At 35.5% G+C, this 26,016-nt stretch overlaps 1 protein-coding gene across 1 annotated transcript in view; it reads left to right on the top strand.

The window, feature by feature from the left end:
- Positions 1 to 24,569, top strand: part of LOC131529167 (probable E3 ubiquitin-protein ligase HERC1) — an 86,327-nt gene extending 61,758 nt beyond the window's left edge. The window contains 31 exon segments of the mRNA XM_058758724.1: positions 64 to 238; positions 1,763 to 2,012; positions 2,182 to 2,398; positions 3,365 to 3,627; positions 3,791 to 3,918; positions 4,070 to 4,194; positions 7,448 to 7,663; positions 7,749 to 7,876; positions 8,884 to 9,083; positions 9,995 to 10,109; positions 10,299 to 10,430; positions 10,514 to 10,615; positions 10,701 to 10,874; positions 12,154 to 12,459; positions 13,275 to 13,340; positions 13,802 to 13,927; positions 14,033 to 14,171; positions 14,573 to 14,754; positions 14,836 to 14,991; positions 15,087 to 15,209; positions 15,723 to 15,825; positions 16,021 to 16,190; positions 16,296 to 16,434; positions 18,000 to 18,166; positions 18,434 to 18,603; positions 20,603 to 20,768; positions 20,839 to 20,915; positions 21,116 to 21,368; positions 21,452 to 21,604; positions 21,744 to 22,049; positions 23,028 to 24,569. Coding sequence (XP_058614707.1) covers positions 64 to 238; positions 1,763 to 2,012; positions 2,182 to 2,398; positions 3,365 to 3,627; positions 3,791 to 3,918; positions 4,070 to 4,194; positions 7,448 to 7,663; positions 7,749 to 7,876; positions 8,884 to 9,083; positions 9,995 to 10,109; positions 10,299 to 10,430; positions 10,514 to 10,615; positions 10,701 to 10,874; positions 12,154 to 12,459; positions 13,275 to 13,340; positions 13,802 to 13,927; positions 14,033 to 14,171; positions 14,573 to 14,754; positions 14,836 to 14,991; positions 15,087 to 15,209; positions 15,723 to 15,825; positions 16,021 to 16,190; positions 16,296 to 16,434; positions 18,000 to 18,166; positions 18,434 to 18,603; positions 20,603 to 20,768; positions 20,839 to 20,915; positions 21,116 to 21,368; positions 21,452 to 21,604; positions 21,744 to 22,049; positions 23,028 to 23,213 — 5,213 coding nt within the window. The 3' untranslated portion in view covers positions 23,214 to 24,569.
- Positions 24,570 to 26,016: the final 1,447 nt, after the last annotated feature.

The following is a 26,016-nucleotide window of genomic DNA, read 5'->3' as shown; positions in this document are numbered from 1 at the left end:
CCTACAAGAGCTTTGCAAAATCTCAGTGAAATGCAGCAGGTCGTTGTTTGTTTCTGTGTGTAGGTGTTGTCAGCACCGAGCTGAAGAGCTCCTCGGTTCCTCTGAGTCTCGGGGAGCAGGCAGCATCCCTGAGGGAGCCCCAGGAGAGACTGTTGGCTCTGAGGAGAGTCACCTCCACCGCTCAGATCCTGCTGGCCTACAGTATGGTGATGACAGCTCTCTCACAGACGTCCACCAGGTAACAACCACTCGTACCTGACTTCCCTCGGCACTATACTAAATATATCATCTGCTCTGTGAACTCCTTCACACCGAATCTGACATGTCATACTGTGATGGATTCATCAATGTCTGACTGACCTGCACGGAATCTGAGCCTTGCAGAATTCCATTATTCACCCATCAACATCACACTCATTAGTCACAAATGTGTTACCCTTCCCTTGGCCATTTCATTTTATTTGAATAATTTGTGTGTTCTTTTTACACATTTTACTTTATTTAAATCCATTTTGCAAAATCCTTATATATCCTATATATAATAGGTTTATATAGCTCAGAAGCAAAAAAATAAAAACACTAGCTATTCAGGGAATATTGGAAATGTCACATTCTTTTATGTAATCTCCTTCACAATGAATCTGAAATACTGTGATAACTGTCATTTTCCAGTTGTTTTTTTCACTAAGACTTTTCCTTCAAAAAAAAAAAAACCTCACAGATCATAATTTTGCATTAGTTTTATTATTTTTTATAATTTTTTCTGCTTCCAGTAAGAGTGTAGTTCTCAGCATAGTTTAACATGGTTATGTGGTATATAGTTACTATATCTAAATTCATTCCACAGAATTATACAGCTTTTACCCCACAATAATACTTTTTTTTTTTATCTGAAATTTCTGTTGATTTCCTGATTAATTTTGTATTCAAATTATTATTTGAATATTCAAAGACTTAAAAAAAGAAAGAAATAGAAAATAAAAATATATAGAATATTGAAACTTGATTTAAATCATTGGTAACACTTTACAATAATTAAGGTGTCATTTGTTAACATTGTTCAAGTTAGTTAATACATTAACTAAAGAATGAACAATGCATTTATTACACTATTTATTAATCTTTGTTAATGTTAGTTAATGAAAATACAGTTGTTCATTGTTTATTCATGTTAGTTCACAGTGCATTAACTAATGTTAACAAACACAACTTGTGATTTTAATAATGCATTAGTAAATGCCGAAATTGACATTAATTAAGATTAATAAATGCTGTAGAAGTATTGTTTATTCTTAGTTCATGTTTACTAATGTTGATAATTAATGTTAACTAATGAACCTTATTGTAAAGTGTTACCAAATCATTTTGTTGGGAAAAAGTCCATTATTTTGTATTTTCAAGTAAGTTTTTTTCCCACACAACCCTAAAATGTATTAATGTTATGATCTGTTGATTTTCTGACTGATTTTGTGTTCAAATGATTCTTTTATTTTTATTAACTTTAAAAAAGCAGAATATTAAACATTTATCATTTGTCCTCATAATCCTTAATCACATTTATAACTTGATTTCTGTTGAAACAACAGACTTCTTTCTGGTGGCGTATATGGCACACTTCTCCAGTCATTTAGCCAGTTTAAACCCCGCCGCTTTTTTACAATCGACTGCAAGACCTTCATTTTTTTTTTTTTTTTTTTTTTTTTGATAATCCATATCGGATGTACAAATATACACATTGTGTATCTGTTACCGTGTATTTCAGTAGTTCAGTGTGTAATCAGTCCAGTGGTCTGGAGGCTCTGGGTCTGGCTGACATCCGTATCCTGGTGCGGCTGATGTGTCTGGCAGCAGGGGGGCGTGTCCACACAGGCATGGACCAGCAGGGAATGGGGCGTGGCTCTGTGAGTGATCACACAGGCTCCGCCTTCCTGTCCTTCCTCAGCTCTGCTATTGGCAGTTTAGTGTCCCACAGTCCTGCTGCCTACAGAGAGTTAGTGGACATCTGCACTCAGGTACACTCTCTCTCTCTCCTCCCTCCCAACCGTCTTTCTTGTCTCTTCCGCTAATGTTTCTCACCTCATTATCCTTGCTATGCTCTTCATCATTCTTTCCTTTCAGGTCATTTAATCATCCTGTCTTCCGCCTAATCATGCTGTCTCACCTGCATGTCCTTCCTCTCAGGATCTCATGGCAGCAGCTACAGGGATGAACATCAGCGCTATCACCGATCCGCAGCAGAGGATGAGGCAAAGCTCTGCCCTCAAGGGGGCACCACAGGAGCCGAGAGAACTGACCCCGCCCACCTTCCTGGTCACACAGAGTCTGGTGTCCCTTCTGACGGAGAAAGGCGTCCGATACCGTTATAGTGTGGAAAGAAGCGATTCCATTGAATCAAAAGGTAAAGAATTTCTCAAAACAGTACATATATTTTAAATGTTTCATAAATGTTTTAGTTTAGTGTAGACCAGCGATTTTCCAAACTTTGTCATCAAAACCCTTGGACCTGAAATATTTAATTGAAGTACCTCCTGACATTTTAGGTTAATATTTCAAAAATTGTACAACATGTTTTTAAATAAATAAAAAAAATACAATATTTATTTAGATTTAAAATTATAATATTTTTAGTAAAATATAAAATATGTATACAATTTATTTTAATAATTATTTAAATTATTTAAGTGTTTACATTTTATTATTTACATTTACCAGCTTTTTATAAATCCCACTGTCTTGGAAATCCTGCAAGTATCAGGATAGTTTTATTTATTTATTTATTGTAATTTTATATTTTTATTACATATTTTGTTAATATTTCTTTCATTATAAAACACATTTGCAAAATCATGGTTCTTTTTCAGATGATGGTCAATAACATGACAATAATTATAGTAAAATATAAAAAGATTATAAAAATAAATATTGATATTTTATGTCACACTGTCATGGAAATGCTGTAAGTATCAGGATTTTTTTTTTTTTGTGGCTTAAACTGTTTATTGAAGTATAAGGGAATGTTACACTATGATGGTATTGAATTTAAATATTTTCTAGTTATGCTTATCGCTAAAATATGTCATTGTTAGAAGTTGGTCCTTGAGAATGCAGTGTCTCACTCTACGTGAATGCATAAATAAATAAATATTGTTCCTTGAGAATGCAGTGTCTAAATAAATAAATAACCAGTAATCATTATTGGCTGGAAAACTTAGTGTGGAAAAGTCATGGACAGTGGTCAAAAGTTTTGGGAACCCTGCTCATTTTAATTCTAGTGACTCGCTTAGGTACCCATATATCATTTTTAAATGGAAGTTAATGATTTGCAATTAACTTATTCTAATTAACTCTGCATGTGATTGGACAGAAGGCGGAAGCCCTCCACCCTCAGGTCCTCCTCTCTCTCAAGCGGGAGTGCGGGTCGGGCCTCTGGAGCTGGCTAATGCGCTCGCTGCCTGTGCACTGTCGGCCAGGCTGACCAGCAGACACCGACAGTGGGCGGCACAACAGCTGGTCCAGGCCTTGGCGGTCTCTGAGAAAGACAACACCGCCAGACCCCAGACATACAGTGACATGGCCGGAGATCTGCGCAAGTGTCCCATCAAGAAGCTGGAAGGACATCAGAACAGGGTAAAGAGGATCAGCAGAAACACTTAAAGAAACATGCTAAATGTCTTGCAAATCTCTCTCTCTCTCTCTAAATAATATATATATATATATATATATATGTGTATGTATGTATATGTATGTGTGTATGTCTTCACTTGTTTTTGATTGGCTGTTGTGTTTGTAGGTGAGCAGCTGCAGCTGGAATTCAGGACAAGGTCTGTTGGCCACTGGCTCACAGGACGGGACTGTTCGACTGTGGGCCGTAACGCCGAACACAGCAGAACTGCAGCACACACACACCTGCAGCATCAGGTGAAACTCCCTGTTTTTTGTCTCTTTGATTAGGAAACAGAGAAATTCTAAATATGTCATAGGTCTGTTGGGAAATAATTTTTCTGTTGAATGAGACAGAAATGGATGCTTTGGGTGCTGACAATTGTGTGTTTGTATGTGGTCTCTGCAGTGAGGATGCTCAGAGCTCAGATGGTTCAATGGGATCTCATCTGCTGTCCGCTGTATCATGGAGCGCAGGGGGAACTCTACTGGCCGCCTTCCAGAACAAACTCATCAACATCTGGACCGTCAATGGTCAGACCAGCATCCTGCTGTCACATTCACGCGCACACACACATGTTTGTTTTAGTGGTTTACAGGGACTCTCCATAGGCGTAATGGTTTTTATACTGTACAAACTGTATGTGCTATTGCCCTACACCAACCCTACACCTAAACCTACCCCTTACAGGAAACTACAGGCATTTTTAGATTAAAACAAAAACACCATTTAGTATGTTTTTTTTAAGCCTTTTGATTTACGGGGAAATAGGCAGTGTCCTCATAAACCACCTTCAAATTGTAATACCTCTGTCATACCCATGTCATTATACAAATTTGTCCCCGTAAACCACAAAAACCAGTACACACACAGCACTACTGCTGCCAAATCTTCTATGTAGTTGAATGGGCATACAGTAATTTATAATCGATTGTAACAGCAAGTTAACTTGAAGACAATATGAATGCAAAATTATCACTATTTACCTATTAATTGTTTCTGGACTTATTGTGCACAATACATCAGTGCATGTTATTCTGAAGAAAAAAAAGTTTGTTATCATAATCTTGCATCAAAATAACTTTATTTGCATCTGAAACAATGTGTTAGCTGATGTAACCAGTGGTAATTTAGAATTATGTATACACTATAATAGTATTTATCAATTGATTTATACATTATATTATATACTGTTATAGCCTTTACTAATATTTTGAATATGTTTGAATTAGCTTTTATTGGTAACACTTGCCTTTAAGTATAATGCATTATAAAAGTAGATTTAATGCATTAATTATCCCTTGTAATGCACTTTATAATGCATTGTACAATCTTGTGAATAATTGTAACCACGGTTAATACATTATAACACTTATCAATTCATTGTTACACTATGGATTTTAAATTTGGTTATAATTACAGTCATGGCCAAAAATATCGGCACCCTTGGTAAATATGATCAAAGGAGGCTGTGAAAATTAATCTGCATTGTTAATCCTTTTGATCTTTTATTTAAAACATTCACAAAAATCTAACCGTTCATTGGATAATAAGAATTTAAAATGGGGGGAAATATCATTATGAAATAAATGTTTTTCTCTAATACACATTGGCCACAATTAACGGCACCCTTTTATTCAATACTTTTTGAAACCTCCATTTGCCAGTTTAACAGCTCTAAATTTTCTCCTATAATGCCTGATGAGGTTAGAGAACAAGAGATCAGAGACCATTCCTTCATCCAGAATCACTCCAGAGCCTTCAGATTCCCAGCTCCATGTTTGTGCTGCTTCTCTTCAGTTCACCCCACTCATTTTCTATAGAGTTCAGGTCAGAGGACTGGAATGGCCAGAAGAAGCTTGGTTTTGTGCTCAGTGACCCATTTTTGTGTTGTTTTTGAGGTTTGTGTTTGGATTATTGTACGGTTGGAAGATCCAAACATGGCCCATTATAAGATTTCTAACAGAGTCAGTCACTTATTGATTTTTTATCTGTTGGTATTTGATAGAATCCATGATGCCATGTGTCTAAACAAGATGTCCAGGACCTCCAGCAGAAATATAGGCCCACAACATAAAAAAAACAGCAGTATATTTCATTGTACACATGGGGTACTTTTTATCCCTGTGTTCACCAAACCCATCTTGAGTGTTTGCTGCTAAAAAGCTCATTTTTTAGTTTCATCTGACCATAGAAGCCAGTCCCATTTGAAGTTCCAGTCGTGTCTGATAACTGAATATGCTGGAGTTTGTTTTTGGATGAGCTAGGAGAATTTTTCTTGAAACCCTCCCAAACAACATGTGGTGATATAGGTGCTGTTTGACACTTATTTTTATTTTTTTGGTTTTCTGACCCCGAGACTCAACTATTTTCTGCAATTCTCCAGCTGTGGTCCTGGGAGAGTCTTTAGCCACTCAAACTCTCCTTCTCACCGTGCATTAGGACGATATAGACACACGTCCTCTTTCAGACAGTTTCGGAACATTTTATGTTGATTGGAAATTCTTAATTATTGCCCTGATGGTGGAAATGGGAATTTTCACTGCTCTAGCTCTTTTCTTAAAGTCACTTCACTAATTTGTGAAGCTCAATTATCTTTTGCTGCACATCAGAAATATATTCTTTGGTTTTTCTCATTGTGATGAATGATTAAGGGAATTTGGGCTTTGTTTTCCCTCCTATTTATATTTCTGTGAAACAGGAAGCCATGGCTGGATAATTTCATGTTCATAATCATCCTGGAGTGCTCATAATTGTGAATATGAATGGGAATATACTTCAGAGATATTTTACTCATAAGAATTTCTAGGGGTGCCAATAATTGTGTCCGTGTATTTGAGAAAAACATTTATTTCATAATGATATTTCCCCCCATTTTAAATTCTCATCCAATGAAAGGTTAGATTTTTGTGATTTAAAAAAATTAAATAAAATAAAAGATCATAAGGATTAACAATGCAGATTGATTTTCACAACCTCCTTTGATCATATTTACCAAAGGTGCCGATATTTTTGGCCATGACTATATTTACGACAAGATATAATGTATTACAAAGCACATTATGAATAATTATAATGCATTAAATACTTTAATAACCCTTTATAATGCATTATATATAAAGGCTTTAAGTAAAGTGTTACTTTATTTTTATTTTCAAGTTTTATTTTAAGTGTTAGTAATTTTGCTATGTACTTTTTGTCATTTTTGTTAGTTTTCTAATATTTCTATTTTGCTTTAATTATATTTAACTCATAATTGTAGTACTTAAAACTTACTTCAGTTACTTGTCAAGACAATATTTTTTAATTTACTTTTTTTAATTAAATGTTTCATCTAATATGTAATTTAAATTTTATTTTAGCTTTATTTTAATTACCAAAAATTATTTGTAATACTTTCAGGTTTAGTTTTAGGTAACATCAACAACAGTGGATGTAGCGTGGTTGGGGGAAATATGCATTTATGAAATATTTATTTAAACAGAAAAATATCAAAATCAACATATTCATAAACGATAATAGAACTTTTTTTCGAAAAATGTGAGTGATGCATGCCTAGGCAAAAGTTGCCAGTAAGATCCAAAGGATCTGTGTTCTGTGGGATGTTTTTCACTCATTTTATCAACTTTATTAGTGGTTGTTGTCTTTACTAATAATTTCATAGCCTAACATTCAAAACCAGGCAAGTCTTGGTGGACAAAAACTGCAGTATATTATGTGCATCTTCAAATATCCTGGACAAAGTGGTTGTATTATACCCGTTTGTGTTTGTCGTCTTTCCTGTAGGTACTCAGGCGCACATCGAGGCTCAGTCCTCCTGGGTCACTGCGCTCTCGTGGGTTCAGACCTCCACTCCGTTCCTCAGTCCAGAAGCCTGCAGTCAGGTCAGCCCTCCTGAGAGTCTGCTGGTGGGCCGGCTGGACGGCTCCCTCTGTTGGCTGGAGGTCACAGACGACTTAAGGGTGGAGCGAACAGAGCTCACTCACTGCTACAGGAAAGAAGGTTGGTCCTTAAATGTGCTGAAGATCTCTGTTGTAATGTGTGTTCATTAATTCAGTGTTGAATGACTATCACTGTGTTTTTTTAGCACCTCAGTGTCTGGCCTGGTACAGTGTTGATAAATCCTTTGCCGTGGGCTATCCCGATGGCAAAATTCTACTAGCAACAGCAGAGAGCTATGAAATCGACCCGCCTATTCTGCTAACAGCATTTCCTGTGAGTATGGAGTCCTCAAAACAAAGACAAATACTTAATTCGCCAGTAATGATGGTCTGGTCAATAATGTCTGGTTAGCAAATAAGTTGTTTATTTGGAATAATTAAAATTGTTTGTTTGTAAGACAATGGAGTGGAAGTGAAATGAATCATAAGCAATGGTATATTTTAGAAAATATTTTCTTCAATCGTTTTTACACAAAAATGCCAAAAAATATAATAAGTAAATTAATATAATTTAATCAGTAATGTTGATGAACAGTAGTATTTAAAAAATATAAAGTAGTATTTAAATAGTGTATATATGTATATCATTTTAATATTTTTTTTAACAAAATTAATGCTTTTACTCAGCAAAGGTGCATTAAATTGATCAAAAGTGATAGTAAAGACATTTCTTAATGTTACAAAAGATTTGTTTCAAATAAATGCACAAATAATTTTTACACACATAATTATTAGCAAACATATTAAGCAGCTCAACTCTTTTCAACAGTTGTGTAGTAATAATAATAATATATAAATAATCATTAATAATGTTTCTTTAGCTCCAATTCAGCATATTAGAATGATTTCTGAAGGATCATGTGACCCTGAAGACTGTAGTAATAATGCTGAAAATTCAGCTTTGCATCACAGGAGTAAATTACATTTTAAAATATATTCAAATAGAAAAAAGTTATTTTAAATTGCAGTAGGATTTCACAATATTACTGTTTCTACTGTACTTTTGTCTTGCTAAGAATAAGAGAATTCCTTCAAAAACATAAAAAATCTTGCCACCCATAAACTGTTAAACTGTAGTGCATTTCATTGCAAAAATACATTTGTTTTCATTCAATAAAATACAACTTGGAGACTTTTGAATGATGACCTAAACAATCCAAATGAGCTGAATCAATGAAATGAATGGTTTCTTCACACATTTCAGACAGATTGAAACTGAACACATACTTTGACACAAATAAACCCATATGTTTTGACTGTAACATGCTTTTATGTTCACAGGAGAGTGTGAGTGCGCTCAGGTGGGACCCTACCGGTCATCTGCTGCTGTCTGTGGGCCGCTCTGAAGTGGTGAAGATCTGGGGTCGTGCCAGCGGTGCGTGGGTCACCCTCCACTCTCTGTTCCACACGGGCACCGTCAACACGGCCGAGTGGTGCCCTCTGCCCGGGAGGGGACCAGAGCCTCGTCTTATGATGGCAGTGTAAGTGTGCCATATGCTTAATAATCATTACAGCAATTTTCACAACCAGATGCCCACCTACTTTAGTATTTAGCAAATTGTTGGGGGTGTTACTACTCATTTCACTCACAAGAAAGCCATTTACATGTAGAATTCTTAAAATGGCAATAAAATGGAAATACAAACCAGTCTTATTTTATAGTATCATTGAGATGCTATTACAGTTTTTGTTAATATTTTGAGATTTTTAAAAAATATTTTCTACTTTCATATTAATTTAAGTAATTTTGTTGTATGTCTGTATAGTTTTTATGAATTTTTTATTTCTGTTTAATTAATTTTAGGACACCAAGTTTATTTTAGGACCCATGATCATGGGTTCGATTCCCAGGGAAAACGAGCTGATAAAATGTAAAAACTGTAACTTGAATGCAATGTAAGTCGTCTGCTAAATGTGAAAGTGAATAAATCTGTGAAAGTGAAAGTAAAAAAGAAAAACATAGCGTGACATTTTAATTGAACAATACAATTTAAAATTGTATTAAAAATGACAAATGCACAGGTAAATTGTTCATAATAAGAGCTGAGACATTCATTTAAATAATAGATAGAACGGAAGTAAAGCCTAAAGGTCATAGAAAGGGTGGAAAATAGACGACAATGTTTAAAATTACGATGACTTTGGTGGAAGAAACATTAACATTATAAGTGAGAATCAAATCAGGTGGTCTTAAAATGTTACAAAAGTGTATAATATTATTATTTTTCACACCATTAACGTGAAGAATGGGTACAAGATATCTCAGAGGAGAGCTTTAAATGAGTACTTCATGAAGTATTTTTAGGATATGCAGACATTTTAGCTGGTACTCAAGGATGCACAGGTGTCTAATCCATCATCTAAATGTTAAGATTTTCCTTTATTTCCTCAGTGGATGTCAAAATGGCCTCCTGTATGTGTGGACTCTTCCTCAAGGGGGCGCTAATGTCTCAGTGCCCAATTTCCTCACCATGTCTACCAGCCAAGACAAGAGCAGTGCCATCAAGGTCAGATTGATTTATTTATGTGTTTTGGGGGTAAATTAAGCCCTCTTATTTATTGCCTGTTTAAACTCACCTTTTAATTCACTTTCTTACTTTTAGATTAATTGGCAGTAAAGTTGTTTTTTTTTGTTGGTTTTTTGGAGTTTGTTAGTGCAGTTTAAGGAAGCTGTGTGTGTGTTTTTTGTGTTTTAGCGGGGCAATGCTAAATGTGTGTTCCGCCTGAGTGGACACATTACCGCGGTAAAGACCCTGTCATTTTGTCCCAGTGGACTTGCACTGGTGTCTGGAGGAATCGGAGGGGTACTCAACATCTGGTCTCTCAGGGTGAGTCAAACACTTCTTATAGGTATTTCTTTTATTAGCTTTACAAAGCTCTTGTTTTTGATTGTTACTCCCCTGTGTTCTAGGATGGTTCAGTCCTGCAGACTGTGGTTACAGGAATGGGCTCTGTGGTTTGTACCACCTGGATCCCACACATAGGGGTGACCGCTTGTTCTGGAAGATCAAAGGTACCGAACACTTTCTGAAAAAGTTAATAAATGTTTAATTAAAAAAATGAGTAAGTAATGTTTAATTCTGTTTCTCCTATCTCAGGATGTTTTGCTAATTCGCTGTACCCCGGACTGGATCTCTCAGAATCACGTTCTGGCCTCCTGCCGTTCCGTTCTACGCAGTCAGGGCATTCTGGGATTGAATCGTGCCCCCTGCATGGCCGTCTTTCTTGAGCGCCTTCCCACATTGCTTCAGGAGCAGTACAGCTATGAGAAGGTATATACAGTTTCTCATCAAAACTCAAAATTCACTAAATTTTTTGTTCATGTAATGAGGTATATTTTGCTGTCTTCGTGTTGTGGCCGATAACTGATATCTATGCTATTTTGTAAAAAACAAATAACAATAAACACACTAAAGACCAGAGAAACCTACATAAAAAAAAATGGCCTTAAAAAGGATGAAATTTTGCTATAATCTTTTACTATCCCTTTAAGTTAGTGCTAGATAGTAATCTAAATAACAAAATCGGCAAAAATAATTATATCCGCACTTGACTATTTTATTTTCTATTTATTATTTTTCAAATTGTATCAGCCAATAAAATTAAATTCAGATTAAATGAAAAATTGCTAATATTTACAAAATATAGTCACATACAAAATGTAAGAAAATGTTGAAGATAATAATGAAACATTTTATATAAATGTTATTGTTATTGTTATTGTTATTTTTGTTTTGTTCGTTTGTAAAGATGTAAAATTATTGTATCAATTAATTGATCTGATATTATTATTATTATCATTTTAAATTGTATTATTCTTGAGTTTGCTGTGAATATAACATTTGATGCTGATAAGGTGTTAAATGAAATATAATTATTATAACTGCACTACTTTTTTTTGTTTTGTCAATTTAAATGAATTTGGAGTACCTTTTATGGGTAGATTTTGGTCAAACAAATTGCTCATAAAATTTTATAAGTGTGCTTTGTGTTGAAATGAGTTCTTGAAGTCTTCTCGAATGCTATAGAAATGACATAACTGTATTCAATACATTAGAACAACTGACACATACTGTACATATTTGCCTCAGTTCTGATCCAGTCTGAGCTTCTGCTGAGGCTCAGTTTGTTCTGCTGGCATATTGACTCTTTGCTCGGTTTTGCCGCAGAGTTTCACTCTGTTAAAAAGTCTCTATTACCAGCTCATTATTGTCCTCGGTTAAACAGCAGAGATCTCCTGCAGTCTGCTGAGGAGAGACCAGAGTCAGTCGGTTCACTGCAGCTTCTGCTCTGATAAATGAACTGCAGCTCTCTGAGTCAACATCACCTCAGCACCACCTAGTTTTACTTCATCAAATTATATTTTAAAATATATGTAATATTTGGCAGTATTATTGTTTTTACTTTTGATCAAATAAATGTAGTCTTTGTGAGCTTCTTTAAACAACATAAACCTTAATTATTCCGTAATCATTTCTATGAAAAGGTATTCTCAGTGCATTATAGATATTATGTAACATCATATCCTTTTATGTGTGTCTTGCTCCTCAGAGTCATGTGATGGCGGGCGATCAGTTGACGCACAGTGCCTTTCTTCAGAGTCTGGCCTCTCTGGCCATGGGTCTCTTCTTGGATCAGTTACTGTGCCGTCAGCCCAGACCGCCTCACCACAGCGGGACGGGGACAGATCAGGATGGGGCCCCTGGATCCTTCTGCCCTTCAGAGTGGAACTGGCTCTCCACTTATTCAACCACAGTGAAGAGTGCAGAGGCGTTTGCTCGTGGCACCGCCTTCCCAGAATCCTTCATTGCACCCGAGTTCCATCATTCTGGATCCACGGAGTTGACCAAACCATTGGTAAGATGCAAAGGAGTTAATCCTTGTGAAATACTTGAAGGAACGATATTTGTATACTACTTTTTTCTCTCTCTCAAAATCTCTTTATAATGTTAGTGAAGGTTTTTCGCACAAAAAACATTTTTTATGACCTTTTTTGACTCTTGCTTTGACGCTTGGAATATTAAATGAGCTGTTTTTGCTGCTTTACTTTTAAGAAAAGAATAAATGATTAAATAAAAAAAAAACTATTAAAAATGACACTCAATTAAATAACTACAATACTAATGCAATCAGTATGGTAAAATCCAGGAAAGTATAGAACTAATATTTTTATTTTATAGTTTTTCCTTCAGCCTTTATATTTTTCCAACTTTCATGTAATTTTTTGGAATTAAGTGTTGTATTATTATTCATTACAGGGTATTACAGTAAAGTAAAACTGAAACTAGAATTAAAACAATTTACTTGAAATAAAATGTTAACTGAAATAAATTAAATATATTTAAAAAAAACTTTATTTCAGCTAGTTTATTTCAGCTTTATTCAATTTTGTTTAATTTCATATACCAAAATAACTAAAATAAAAATTAATTAAAAGATATATAAATATTACTAAAATATTACAACACAATAAAATTACTAAACATTTAACTAAAATGAAAACAGAAAACATAAAAATAAAAACTGATATTATCAAATATTAATAACTATAATAGTATCTCAATGATACCAAAATTCCTTATTTTAGCTGGGCATAGAAAATCCTGTTTTCCACAATATGCCCCTTAAAGGTTATTTAGATTTATGCAAAGGGTCTTTTGTCCTCCTTCCAGGACAACAGTAAATGGACCTTCATGATGGATGAACAGCTCATGTCCTGGGCGACCAGCAGACCTGAAGTAAGTTTGTGTGTTCCTGAACGTGTGTGAGGTTTAGCAGATATGTGGAAGTGTGTGTTAAGACATCCGGATCTTTCTTCATCTCCCTCATTCGTCTCTGTCAGTATAGTCCCTGTGTTCAGCATTGTTCTTTCAGGCTGATTTTTATCACTCTTCACGTGTTTTTATTCATTCAGCTTTTATAAATTACCCCACACAAACCATACCAGCCAGTGCCACACAAAACCTGTCTTTACTTTACATAAAACTCCTTTCCTCATTATTTAAAGCATATCTCTATGCCTATTTTACCTTTACAGCTTGCTAAATTGGCTTGAGATTGCATTAAAAGAATGTATTTGTAATGTGTGTAAAGGAAATATTATTGTATTTAACAGTGCTTTAAACATCTATTTTTATATTTAGATCTATTCATCTAATTTTTTTTTAATCTAATAAAGTCATGTTTGTGGTTTTGACAGGACTGGCAGCAGGGTGGTAAAAGCGAGGTGTATTTGTGGGGTAACGGACGTCACGGGCAGCTGGCGGATGCTGGAACCAGCGCGTCTGTGCCCACACTCGCTCCCTCTCTCTCTCAGACTCAACAGGTAGATTATCAACACCAAACGCATGCAAAGCTACCACAAAAAGTTGGCATGTTCATTTAAAAAGAGTTGTTCTCTCCATTTATCTGTGCTGTGTGTTTCTCTCAGGTTGTGTGTGGTCAGAACTGCACGTTCCTGGTTCAGGCTAACGGTACAGTTCTGGCTGTAGGGGAGGGCAGTTACGGACGACTCGGACAGGGTAACTCAGACGACCTCTACACCCCAACTATCATCTCAGCTTTACAAGGTAATGCAAACCACAGCAAACTCATTTTCAGGCCAGTGCCAGTATTTTTATATTTTATTATTATATTAATAATATAAATAATATTTATATTATTATTATTATTATTTTAATAATATATATTATTTAATAATGACAACCTCTTAATCTATCTAATAATATTGTAACTATAATTATATAATTAATAGTAGTTTAGGTAATAATAATAATAATAATAATAATAATGACCTACAAAATTATTATTATTATTCAATACATTACAATGTTTTGAACTTGTGCTGGGAATAAGATTATATATATATTTTTATATATATATATATTGGGAGTTTTATTATTATTATTCTCTATATAAAAATGCATGATATAATATATAATTGTCTATTATCCTAACTCTTTCCTAATAGGTTATGTAGTGACTCAGCTGGTGACATCATACGGGTCTGATGGCCACTCATTGGCTCTCACTGAGACCGGAGAGGTGTTCAGCTGGGGTGATGGGGATTATGGGAAACTTGGCCATGGGAACAGTGAAAGGCAAAGGCGACCCAAACAGATCGAGGCTCTGCAGGGCGAGGAAGTGGTGCAGGTAAAGAAAATTACTGTCTGAGCTAATCACCAAAACCATCACATGATCAGATTTCATTTGAACATCATTTCCCTCTTTCAGCTGGCGTGTGGGTTCAAACACTCTGCCGTCATCACAGCGGACGGAAAACTCTTCACCTTTGGCAGTGGAGATTCTGGACGCTTGGGTCAAAGGTCAACTTCGAACAAGATGGTCCCGGAGAGAGTGACAGCACTGGATGGTTACCACATTGGACAGGTGCTTCTTCTTTGTTTGGAATTTCATTCTAATGTGCGTATATGACCTTTGACCAGCGCGTGATGAGTGAAGATGACCTTTTCTGTCGTGTTTAGGTGTCATGTGGTATCAATCATACTTTGGTCCTGTCATCAGACGGCCTGACCGTGTGGGCTTTCGGAGATGGGGATTATGGTAAACTGGGTATTGGACCATGTACAGTGAAATGCTACCCACAGGTACAGTCTTACTGATTGATCAGGTACATTTTCGTTCAAAAAGTTTGAATTTGGTAAGATCTGTTCATATTTTTGAAAGATGAATATTGTGGTCGCCAAGGCTGCAATTATTTGACCAAAAATACAGTAAAAACAGTAATTATGTGAAATATTATTACAATTTAAAATAACTGTTTTCTATTTTAAGATGTTTTAAAATATAATTAATTTCTGTGATACAAAGCTGAATTTTCAGCATCATTACTCCAGTCTTTAGTGTCACATGATCATGCTGATTTGGTGCACAAGAAACATTCTTATTATTGAACAAAACTTTCTTTGATGAATTCAAAGTTCAAAAGAACAACATTTATTTGAATGCTTTGTAACATTATAAATGTCTTTGTGGTCACTTTTGATCAGTTTAATGCATCCTTCCTAATTAAAAGTAATAATTTTTTTACTAAAAAAGTCTTACTTACCCCAAGCTTCTGAAAATCAGTGCATGTTTCCTGTGTTTCTATTCGTTGTTAGAAAGTGGAGGCTCTTTGCAATAAAGGCGTTAAAAAGGTTGGATGTGGAACACATTTCTCAGTGGTTCTGGCCAAAGATGGACACATCTACACATTCGGCCAAGGTAGACCCTCCAGAAATCATCACCATTATCCAGATGTGTTTGTGTGTAAATGTGGAATCACTCTATTTTGATTCTAGTCTGAACCAAATTTTCTCTCAAAAGAATATTTCGATCGTAAAGCTGACTGTGTCAGCTGTGTCACAAATGACCTTTGTGATGTTGAGAGAGCCCTTATATGCGTGTATGTTTTCACAGAGCGTCTGATAGGTCTGCCGGACTCCATGCTGAAGAATCACAACCGGCCGCAGATCATTCCCGCTCTGGAGGGCGTATTCATTGAGGACATTACTGTGGGCTGTGAGCACATCCTTGCTTTATCCAACACTGGAGACGTGTACGCATGGGGCTGCAACTGTGAGGCCCAGGTACAGTCAGCTGAAACAGCAATGATGTTTAATGATGTTTTCTGTGGATATTTGAGAATCTGTGAATATTTAGTGGAGCTTATGTCCTCTTTGTGTGTATTGCAGCTGGGTCTGGGCCATTCCAATCCTGTCAAAGAGCCCACTCTGGTTACTACTCTACAGGGCAAGAACATCAGGCAGATCTCGGCTGGACGCTGTCATACTTCGGCCTGGACCACACCGGCTCTGTCAACCAGAGCTTCAGGTACAAACAAATCCCAGTGATCTGCCTTGGAACTTCAGAAGTAAACCGTTTTAAATCATCTACATGGGTAACAGCTAATACTGTTCACTTATATTCCCCATACAACTAGCACCGTTCAATAATAAGTTCGTTCTTATTGGTACTATGAAACAAAATTACAAAAATTAAAGATTTAATTTGTTTAAATTTAAAATGTTAAAAATGTTTGTTTTTTTTGTTGCTGTTTTTACAGAAAGAATTGAACAAAATCCTAAAAATGTTAATGAATTCGTATAGTAAATATTTTATTTATTTTTTTTTTTTTAAGATTACAATTAAAGTGCGCACATCCAGCAGGCCAAAAGCTTTTTTTTTTTTTTTTGTCTTTTTTTTTATAAATTAATTTATACATTTATTCAGTAAGAATGCATTAAATTGACCAAATGTCAGTAAAACATTTATAATGTTACAAAAGTTTTCTATTTCAAATAAAGGTGTTATTTTGAACTTTCTATCCTAAAAATCCTGAAACAAGGTTTCCACAACTGACAAGCTAGGCAATATCGCGTTCACAATCACAAATGAATCACCTTCAATTATGAACGCGATATTGCGTATTCATCTGTGATTGTGAACGCGATATTGCCTAGCTTGTCAGTGAACTACGGCTCTGTGTAGTAAATGCCGCTCCATCTGAAAGCAGGTGATGGCAATTTACTACTAATCATGAAACCGGCTTTACTGACTAGATGTGCATGATAATCGAATTTGATTAATTGTACAGCCCTAATAAATATATAACGGATGTTCACTGATGAGGTCAGAGTCTGTGGAGATGTGAACACTTTTTTTTTTTTTTTTTGCTGAGATATGCTAGGTTTCAGCAGTAACATTTTGCATATCTGAATCACAGGGTTTATAGCTTTTGACCAATACATTTTCAGGATTTTCTTTGAGTTTGCCTGTTGTTAGTTGCTTAAAAATCATATTTGTAGAGACTGTACTAAAACAACTTCTAGTCAATTAAATATTTTAGAGACAAGAATAACTACAAAATATACAATATAATTCGGTAAGATTTTTCAATATTTTTGACAGAAGGCCAAGGCTTAATTTATTTGATCAAATATAAAAAAAAATTAAAAAAAAATAATAAATATATATATATATATATATATATATATATATATATATATATATATATATATATATATATATATAATAAAATAGTAATACTGCTGTCAAATATTATTACAATTTAAAATAACGGTTTTCTTTTAAAATATATTTTATATATATATATATATATATATATATATATATATATATATATATATATATATATATATATATATATATATGTGTGTGTGTGTGTGTGTGTGTGTGTGTGTGTGTGTATGTATGTGTATATATATATATATATATATATATATATATATATATATATATATATACTGTACATGCAACACAGCTGATTTCAACATTAATAATAAGAAATAGTCCGTTCTAGGATCAGTTCCTCAGCGGTTGGATGTGAGAATTGTTTTTGCATTTCATGTCAACAACTCTGACTGCGTATTTTGCAGGTTGTTCAGGGATACAGCTGGGTCTGCCTGAGTCCGTGCCTCCGCAGTATAACGCCCTCAAAGACTGCAGCCCTGAAGTGTTAAACACCCGTCTCAGAGTGCTATACCACTTCTCTGATCTTATGTACAAGTCCTGGAGGCTTCTGAACCTCGACCCCCGCAGTCAGGTACACAATCAATAATAAAACAAGCACACATTCACACACATTCACATGAATCACAACATTTGCTGCTGATGTTTCACTGGAAAAAACTGTACTCTGACTCCCTGCCAAGAACCTTTCATCATTTTCTAAGCTCAGCTGAATTTGTGTCCAGTGTGAAAGTGTTCCTTGTTACGGTTCCTGTTTTTACCTCCAGACTAATAGGTCTGTGTCGGTCGATATCCGAGCAGAAGTTTTGTCTGACTGTGTCACTGTCTGGCTGGTTTCCAGGTAAATGCTTCCCGCTACAGCTCAGGTACCTCTGCCATCGTACAGGGCCAACTCAGAGGCCTCCTGTCCCCGAAAGTCAACACACTTCCTCTCGTTCGCACTATCGGCAGAACCATGACCCAGGGAAAGACCTACGGCCCCCAGATTACAGTCAAACGGATCTCCACCAGGTATGAGCTTTTAACCAGGGCTGCACAATTAATCAAATTCACCGAAATCACAAAATGGATTAGGGGTACTGTCAAAAGGCTTTGATTTAATGAAATAAATAAAGGTGCTGCATGATTCAGAGCGAAACGCAGCACTGTGTTCTTTTACATGCAAGCAGCTCATGAGCTGGTGTTTTCAGCGTTTCAGAGTGTTTCTCTTTTATTTTTGTAATTATTACTTTACAGTGGAATATTACAATAGTAATAATTAACAATATTTATTATTATTATTATTATTATTATTATTATATAGACACTATTATTATTGCTATTATTATAATTTTCTGAACCTGAGCTCCATGTAATGTACTTGTGCAGGAAAAAATATATATAATTTAATAATGTTTTAAATAAGACAAATTAAGCATTAAATAAGCCAAAATACAACAAAAACATCAAGATATTTTTTGATAAGTCACAGTAAGGTTTTGTTTTTTTGAAGTGTGATTTGCTATGTAAATAAAATAAAAAATAAAAAAAAAGTATAACTCCATGACTATTTTTGTGAATATTTATTTTTCTGGTTATTTACTAGTTATTGTGTATACATTGAGTAAATAATAATAATAAAAATTCTTATCCTTAATTCTTATCCAGTTAATCATGAAAAACTTATATTGCTACCTAAGGCTGCTCGGTTATGACAAAAATCATAATCACGATTATTTTGGTAAATATTGTAATCACAATTATTTAAAACAATAGTTAGTGGGCCATATGACCAAAATATATGAAAGATTTATTTAAAGATGATATCTCTCTCTCTCTCTCTCTCTCTCTCTCTATATATATATATATATATATATATTTATATTTTCTGTAAATAAGGTTGCTAAGACATCTACATTTTAGAGACCAGCGAAATGTCACAATTCTCAATACCACAGCAGAATACCAGAGTAACTAATATTAGTTAAAAAACAACCAAACAACAAAAAAGGTCCTCAAAATAATTAAACTGCCAGTAATAAAAAAGCAAAAGAATACAATAGAATAAAAAAATATACAAATGAAACAAACTGTGCTTTAAGTTTTTTTTTTAATGCAAGTCTACAGTAGTTATTCAGTTAACAGCCTACTAGAGAAATTGAATAACCTAATGTAAAATAAAACATCATAGTCTTCACTGTAAGAATTAAACTTCCTTTGTTTCTTATTAAAGCTACAAAAGTCCTTCAGTCAAGAGCAGTGAGTGATTTTGAATTTGTCTTTTGTTCTTTGATTAATATAAAGCACACAGTCGCAGCAGGAATATTAGCCCGCTGTCACTTTAAGAACCGCACGGATCCAATTTACTGTTACACACATATTTTCATTCTCATCTGTTTACATTCATTTATTACATAACCGACGAGAGTTTATGTGAATAATCACTAAGCGCTGCATTTTGACACATTTTTTGCGTGTATTTGACCGTTTAGGCGCTAAAAGATGACTTTACATGTCCGTGTTCTGCTCCGTCCCTGAGCGCATACATAGTAATCCTTCCGAGGAACAGTGCAGGTTCTCTTACATGCTTTTAAAAACATGAATAAATCTAATCAACTTAACTAAATCAAGCACGTCCCATTTTGCAAAAGTCTCGTTACATGATTTTACTGATTTGCACGTGAAATTGGGCTTTTATGGAGGAACGAAAGTGCACCGCTGGAAAGGGGGTGGAATTGGGCGCAATAATCGTTTTATCTCGATTACTGTATTTTCATAATCGTTGGAGGCTGAAATCAAAACTGAATTTAGATTAATTGCACAGCCCTGTTTCTACGTACTATTAGGCCTTGAAGTCAAAAAGTTTCAAAACCACTGGATTACAGGAACACTGCAAGTGTAGAAAATGTTTAGATGGATAGTTAATAGACAGTGTTTGTTAACTTCCTGTTTGAGCTACATATATTTCTTTTTTTTTGCCAAGATTTAAACTATTTACTTGAAGTACCTAACCTTGTCCTCCAATCCACAGGGGGCGCTCTAGCAAGCCCATTTTCGTGCAGATCGCCAAACAGGTGGTGAACCTGAACCCTACTGAGCTGCGTCTGCCCTCCAGAGCATGGAAGGTGAAGCTGGTCGGAGAAGGGGCGGATGACGCTGGCGGCGTGTTTGACGACACCATCACTGAAATGTGCCAGGTAAGTCCATGTTCTTAAACTCTTATCACCTTCGCATTCAGGCATCCAAAACCGAATTCTCTTTTCCCAGGAGTTACAGGCAGGTGTGGTCGAGCTTCTCATTCACACTCCCAACAGCTCTGCAGATGTTGGTAGCAACACTGACAGGTACGTTGTAGATGATTAAATGTATAATCAGAATATGTAGCACTGATGTATTTTTGTAGGCTAAACCAGAAGGTATCTTCACCCTGATTTCCTCAACAAAAACCCAGTAGTTCTTGATTATGGTCTACAAAAATACGTCATCCCTGCAGCACTCTATTGGCTCTAAATAGAAAGACTACTAACCTCCATTGTCTGGACAGGTTCTTGCTGAACCCAGCAGCAGTCTCGGATGATCACTTGGTGCAGTTTCGCTTCTTGGGGATCCTAATGGCAGTGGCCATTCGAACCAAAAAGCCCTTGGATCTGCACCTGGCGCCGTGGGTTTGGAAACAGATGTGCTGTATTCCTCTGGGAGCCGGCGACCTGGAGGAGGTGGACCTGCTCACGTACCGCTCACTTCAGGGCATCTTACACCTGGACAACAGCGTGATCAATGAAGAGAACTTCACAGTGGTGAGGCACACAGACCTGAGAGACCAGCAGATATCATCCATTCAGACATGACTTTCTCACTGTCTTTTATTCTGGATTTGTAGATGATCCCTCTGGACTCGTTTGTGGCTCACAGTGCTGATGGCACGTTGGTTCCGGTGATTCCTGGTGGGCATAACGTCCCCCTGACATTCTCCAACAGGAACGATTATGTGGAGAGAGCCTTGCACTACAGACTTCACGAGATGGACAGACAGGTATCTGCCTCTCCTCCAGACACTTTAGAATTAAAATAATGTTAACTGCACATACATTTCACTTAAAGGAATAGCTCATATAGACAGATCTTGCATGCTGACAGTACATAATGGTAACGCAGTTTTTGTGTGTATGTAGGTGGCAGCAGTGAGGGAGGGCATGTCCTCAATCATCCCAGTCCCGTTGCTTTCCCTGCTCACGGCTCGACAGCTGGAACAGCTGGTGTGTGGCTTGCCCGAGGTCTCCGTGGAAATGTTGAAGAAGGTGGTACGATACCGTGACATTACTGACAGCCATCAGCTCATTGGCTGGCTGTGGCAAAGCCTTGAGGAATTCACCAATGAGGAGAGAGTCCTATTCCTGCGCTTCGTGTCCGGACGTTCTAGACTGCCATCCAATCCTGCAGACATCACACAAAAATTTCAGATCATCAAAGTTGATCGGGTAAGGCTACTGTCAGTTATAGAATATCCTCTTTATTATATACTAATTAAAAATAGATTTAAAAGAATTAGATAAAGCTGCAAAATGTAATATATACTTTAGTTATTTAATTTTTTAAATTATTTTAATTTAATATATAATAATTTAATGACGACAAATGAGATGTAGACAAAAATGCTCTAGAATATTTTCTTTACAATATACTTAATTAAAATGAATTATTTCATTGAATGAATTTAATTAAATAAAGCTGCATGAATGAATTTAATTAAATAAAGCTGCATAATTTAATACTTTAGTTAAATATAAAATTATAATTTAACAGAATTTAATAACAAATTATAAGACGACAAAATTGCAAAAATGAAATTTACTTTCGAATATAATATTGAAAATTATTTTACTGAAATTCCCCCAAAAATAGATTTTTTTTTAAATTTTGTATTTATTTATTTGACTATTAATGTTTATTTATATGAAAAGGATGTTAGTAAATTTTGTAATTGAAAGGGACACGAGAAAAAATATTAAAATTAAATTACCTTTTGAATATAGAATTTGGAACTATTTTACTGAAAGACACCCAAAAATGGAAAATTGTAAATTATGTATTTTTATTTATATGATTATTCATGTTTATTTATATGAAATGGTTGTCAGATTTCAAGACTAAAAAGGGACACAGGAAAAAAATACTTTATTGGATTAACTTTTGAATATAAAATTATAATTTAGTAAACAGTTGTTTTACTAAAATTCACCCCAAAATGGAAACTTTGAAATTGTTGTCCGTTATTTTATCAATTGTTGTTTAAAAGTTACAGAAATGGTCACAGTTATCGGCCAATATTGACAGTATTGGCAAATATCGTCTGATCAATCAGCCTAGCGAATTATGTATGTACTTTCCATGCGCAACGGCAGTATGTGAATTGGGATGAAGCCCAGGTCTTTACTCTCACTTTGTTCACTCAACAGCCTGTGAACGGACTTCCTACGGCCCAGACGTGCTTCTTCCAGCTGCGCCTTCCTCCCTACACGAGCCAGGCCATACTAGCCGAGCGCCTACGCTATTCCATTCACAACTGCCCCTCCATAGACATGGACAACTACATGCTGTCACGCAACACCGACCCCGCGGACGGCTCCGACACCGAATACTAACACCGCGCTCACAAAAACAGACTCTATAACGCTACAAAGCACAAAATAACCCTCATAAATGCCTCCGGTTGCACCTCTTCCTCATACATGCAATACAGTTCTCACTCACAAAGCCTCACGTACGTACTCTCTGCGGTACCCAGAATGCACTGCAGACGCCTGTTCTTCCACAAGGTCAAAGGGAGAATATTTAAGCAATTAAATTCTTTATTTATTCCTTTTTGTATCATCTTTGTGTCTCAGAATGTTGCAGGAAACTTCGTAAAACTAAAAAAATATTACAATACCGTTAAAAGCGCCGTGCCTGGAATGGTCGCAAGGTTTCTTCTCTTGGCGTTAGCGACAGAAACTGGGGTTGGTTCGTAGGTGAGCACTTGGCAGCTAGCTTCCTGTCCCAGTTTATGCCAAAGGCTATTAAACTACTGTACTGTACTGTACACGATACCTTCTGACTCAGTGAAAAAAAAAAAAAAAAATCGTACTGTGAGTCTGAGAAACAAGTCCCAGAGCAATCGTTGTTTGGGCGTTTGTATCAAGCTAGCTTGTATCTTTAATGAATGTATACTTGCAAATGCCATGCACGTGTGCACTCCAATCTTTTATTTGCCAAATACTGTACTGATGCTGTACATTTATATAGGGTTTAATGGATTTTAGCCTTTTTTTTTTTTTCTTCTTTTTTTTGCAACTGTGAAACAGCGCGTGGAGACGTTTGGTGATTGTTGTGATCGTCTGTGCATTCTCACAGAGCGAGAGTGCAGGTTTGTTACACTATGCTGATTGGTCATTAGTGTTAATATGTGCTTCGGGCTTGTATGCCTCAGTGCTGGATGTAAAACGTTTTGACTGTTTTTACTGGTGTGTTTGATAGAGGAGAGTCGCTCTTTACTCTCCAACCTAATGTATGCGGTGGTTTACAGTATTGGTAAATTATTATTATTTGTTTTTCCTAAAATATTTATCTGAGTGAGCTTTATGTGTTGGAAAGACGACTAATGAGGACTCATTGCGCTGTTTTGCACTTTAGACCTGTATGCATTGCGCTTTAGGAAAATTGTATTCACCTATAATATTTACAGATTTCAGATTAATTTATCTAGAGATTCTCCTAACCCGAGCCACTACTGATATAAACGTCTTGGCTGATTTTTATATGGAAGTATCCAGAACTAACTTTAACACAAAAGATTACTTCGTTAGGCTATGATATGGTGGTATTTGGTGATGCTCAAATTTCAGATTAAGCCATAAAACAAGAACGATTCAAGAAGTTTCCTTAAACTGTATGATATCTCATGGCGATGACCTCTCAGATGGAAGATGCACTGTACTGTAAATTAAATTTTGTGTACAGACTTTCGTGTCAGCTTGGTAAGTCATTTAATTTGATTCTAAATGTTTTTCTGATTATGAAAAGTTTTTATTTCTGCCGTGTTTTTGTGTTTCTGTTCCAGCTATTCTAGTGCAATCAGAGTCTCACGTTTCCAAAGACCAGACCAGGGAAAACCAATCAGTTAACCCGAAGGATTGGAAGTTGGTTGTGATACAGTAAATAAGTAAAATAATAATAAAAAAAAAACAATAATAACAATTTATTCAGCAATTCTTCTCCCTGAGTTACCGTCTTCCGCCATTTGGAGAGTACTCCAGAACGTAATCAACGTAATCAGCGTTGTTTACGTTCAGCATGTGCGCACTGTCTACTGAACGTTAACAGCGGTGATAACGTTGATTACGTTCTGGGGTACTCTCTAAAATGGTGGAAAACGGTAATTCTGGGAGAAGAATTGCTGAATAAATTGTTGCTGTTATTTTCTTTGCACACAAAAAGTATTCTCGTAGCTTCGTAAAATTACGGTTGAACCCCTGATGTCACATGGACTATTTTACCGATGTCCTTGCTACGTTTCTGTGCATTGTTCGTGGTGATATCGTTGCTGTCTATGGAGGGCCAGAGAGCTCTCATCCATCAAAAATATCTTAATTTGTGTTCCGAAGATGGGTTTGGAACGACATGAGGGTGAGTAATTAATGACAGAATTTTCATTTTTGGGTGAACTAACCCTTTAAAAACGCATGAATAACTCGATGCATATTAAACGAGCTGTAAGAAGAGACGAAGCAAGAGTGACCACGTAATAAAAACAGTTATTCACATTTGTGTTGCAACATTACTGTCAGATACAATTTAATCGACACAGCATCTTCTTTTAGTTTCAATCTTTTGAAAAATCTAAAAAGGTTTTGATATATTTACAGTAAGAAATTTACAAAATATCTTCATGGAACATGATATTTACTTAATGTCCTAATGATTTTTGGCATAAAAGAAAAATTTATAATTTTGACCCATACAATGTATTTTTGGCTATTGCTACAAATATACCCCAGCGACTTGAGACTGGTTTTGTGGTCCAGGGTCACATATTATCTTTTCGTTTTTGCATAGACCTGCGTGTTTGCCTCTAAACACTATGTGCGAATCGGTGATAATTAAAATAAATAATTTTATTTTAAATTGTAGTAATTTTTCACAATATTACTGTTTTTACTGTATTTTTGGTCAAATAAATGTTGCACATAAGAGACTATACTTTCATATGTAAGTAAAGTGGACATTATAACTGAAATATAGCCTACACAAGTGCAAAATCGACTTCAAATCAAAGAGTGTAGAGTTTGTTTCAGCCATTAGGACACATTTGCTGGTCTCTAAAAAATAAAAAAAACTTCAACAGTATTTCAGATTTGATTTTATTTTTTCAAATCTTAGGTTTTACTGGATAATTAAAGGGATAGTTCA

This window comes from Onychostoma macrolepis, chromosome 21 (assembly GCF_012432095.1).
Source record: "Onychostoma macrolepis isolate SWU-2019 chromosome 21, ASM1243209v1, whole genome shotgun sequence".
Lineage (NCBI taxonomy): Eukaryota > Metazoa > Chordata > Actinopteri > Cypriniformes > Cyprinidae > Onychostoma > Onychostoma macrolepis.
This window is presented reverse-complemented; position numbering and strand designations above follow the sequence as displayed.